General features: G+C 43.4%; 1 protein-coding gene across 1 annotated transcript in view; it reads left to right on the top strand.

Annotated features, from left to right (window-relative positions):
• The window catches only part of gnav1 (guanine nucleotide binding protein (G protein) alpha v1), a 31,840-nt gene that overhangs the window by 12,975 nt on the left and 15,977 nt on the right, over positions 1-2,888 (top strand). Inside the window, exons 3-4 of the mRNA XM_017303814.1 lie at positions 186-278; positions 1,332-1,489. Coding sequence (XP_017159303.1) covers positions 186-278; positions 1,332-1,489 — 251 coding nt within the window. The remainder of the gene's footprint in view (positions 1-185; positions 279-1,331; positions 1,490-2,888) is intronic.

Below are 2,888 nucleotides of genomic sequence, written 5' to 3'. Positions count from 1 at the left end.
GTTGGACTGACCCAAGTCTTTGTCCGTACGGTCATCACTACTGAACAGACCATGTGACAAATAATTAAACACTGAGTATGAGTTTAAAGAGAACGTGCTGCAAACAAATCATCTGTAAAAATTMTCTAAGAAAACAGCACAGTTAAACTTTTTGAAGTTTTAGATGAACTGATTTTGTTTTGCAGGCGGCGGTGTTGGATAACCTCCTGACTTCCATGAAGTTTGTCCTCCATGGAATGGGCGTCCTCCGGATCAACCTGGCTAACAGCAGGAACAAGGTAGCCTTCTTCTCAYYCCCCTGCCTTGTCTGGTTTTCTAGTTTAGGTTCCAATTTAAAGGGGACCTACTATGCAAAATGCACTTTTTGCACGTTTTTGTTCTCCCATTTGGGTCTCAKCTGCATCTAAAAAAAAGACGACTTACAAAAAACACCCAGACATTTTGTGGCAATAAATTAATGTTGTTTGGTGTCTGGATTCTTCAAAAACCTCCAGACTGTTGAGTCGCAATCAATGGCCACTGTGCCGTTACCTAGCAAYCTGAGCTGAGATCCAGCACATTTGGTCAGCTGGAAAAGACAAGTGTACCAACAGTGACTTACCATCCAGAAACCACTKGCTGCATTCTTGTTGGTTGTACAGGAGGCTTCTCTTCTGCTTTTCAAAGTTGTTAGTTGAATAGTTGCGCATCTGTTTGCAGCCATTTTCACATGTGATTGTGAACATAGAGTTGGAGGGCGTGGTCGGCAGCAGCTTATTTGGATTTAAAGTGGCAGGACGCCCTAAAAACAGCTCATTCTGAAAGGAGCTCAAAATAGGCAGAACTGAGCAGAATAAAATGTAATTATCAAAGAATGATTCTGTGCAAAAAGAAATGCAACGAACATGGTTTGAATAGCCTATCCCYAGAGGCTTAATAGGTTACCTGAGTCGTGCCTGCACTGTACAGAGTCAGCCACCAGAGGGCGGCATGTCGACGCTCAATCTGCCGGGAAAACAGCTGAAACCGAGGAAGCGGGTGGGTGGTGAGAGTGMGAGGTTTGATTTGATTTGAACTTTGTTACTTGAGTTGTCGAAGCTCCTCCTGTCACCACCCACCCCGCACATCCTGCTGGGAGATGACGGCCAGCGTAATTCCTCTAATAAATGTCGCAGAGGGCGTTGTCTGCCCGCTTTCACGTCTCTGTTCGTGCGCTCAGTCATTCATTTCATGCACCTTCACTGATTATTACCGAGTCTMAAAARTGGAGGCAGACTCATAAACTCCACCGTCACCAGTGTTTTACCTCTTTAATAACCCATCTGGCCTCCGTTGTCTCCTCGTCTCCGCAGGTCCACGCCCATTCGGTCCTGTCGTGTGGGCGGTGTTTCGACGAGGAGCAGGTGCTGCTCCCCTTCCTGAGCCGAGCCCTGTCCTCCCTGTGGGCCGACCAGGGGGTGAGGGCTGCGGCCGCCCGCGGCTACGAGTACGAGCTGAACGACTCGGCGCTGTAGTGAGTAATTTTCTCACGCTGAGCGGAGGAGAAGCGGGGGTCTAATTAGCGGAGCAGAGGAGCTGATGCTGGCTGTCACTTGAAGTCAGCATCTGGAGAGCCCGGCTCTCGGTTTTTAAATACATGGGAGTGAAGCGACTTTAATTGATCCCACTTGATTTAAGTGGGATCAAATACCGCGGAAGTGTTTTGGATTTTAGAGATCTTTTTACAACAAAACGAAACAAACAAACAAAAAAAAAAACTGTCTTGTTGTGTTTTAGTGAGATAAAGCATAAGTGGGTAAAAGAAAGGGAAATGATACATAGTTCCTCTTTTTTTTTTTTTTTTTACATTAAATGTCTGAAAAAGTGTGCCATGTGTTTAGGGCTAAAACGSATAATATGATTAACCTTGATTAATTGAAAAATCGTCAATTAATTTAGTAGTTGATTAACAATAACTGGAGTATACAAACTAAAAACAATGCAATTTGCTGAAAGAACAACACACYCAGAGCAGTAATTCAACCAAAATTGTACAAAAAATACACATATTTTTCAATTCAGATAATAAAAACTCCTTYGGTTTGCAGCCTTTTTTAAGGTTTTGCACCATTCCGTGATGATATTGCATGAAAAGCAATACAACTACAGCTAAAACTTTTTACTTTTACTTCAAAAAGAAACTGATTTTTCTGTCATTTTTGGCCAAAGTGACAGAGAGTCAGAGAAGAGATCCTGCATGTTGCAGATCTCTGTACCAGCCTGGATTAGACCAACAATAGTTGAGAAGTGGACACTAAACAATGCATCTTTTTCTATGTTATTTACTGAAGTGAGCAGCCGTAGAATCTATGTGTTGATATAAACAGGAATAGGTAATAGGTGAAAGCAAAATATAATTGTAGAGGAAATGGTGTGTGTGTTAATGTGTGTGTGTGTGTGTGTGTGTGTGCGTGTGCGTGTGTTTGTGTTTGTGTTTGTGTTTGTGTTTGTGATATGGTGGCAGCTAAGTACTGAGGAGCACCAGGAGGCCGTCTGCTCTCATCCTCTTCCCCAGTTAGAGGCCTCGCTTCTGGGGTTATCCACACCGACAGGCCCCTTGGCTCCCACTGAGAACCACCATCCATCACCTTATACACACGCACATTCACACACATACACACTGTGTGTTGCATGTGAGGATCCTTGCTGACACGTCCGTCTCTGGACTCTGGTCTGAAACTTGGTGTGTGTTTGTAGGTAAATTCTCTGCAGTCTTGGAAAACCCTGGAAAGCATAGATTTTGATTTCAAGATTTCCCAAATCTGGAAAAGTGTGGAGAAGGATAATGGAGGACATTTCATGAATCATCAGGCAGATTAATATTTAAAACAGGACGAATTATTAGGGCCAACAGTAAATATACAAGGTTT

Source organism: Poecilia reticulata, linkage group LG1, assembly GCF_000633615.1.
Source record: "Poecilia reticulata strain Guanapo linkage group LG1, Guppy_female_1.0+MT, whole genome shotgun sequence".
NCBI lineage: Eukaryota > Metazoa > Chordata > Actinopteri > Cyprinodontiformes > Poeciliidae > Poecilia > Poecilia reticulata.
The sequence above is the reverse complement of the archived record's forward strand: the minus strand, read 5'-3'. Positions and strand labels throughout refer to the sequence as shown.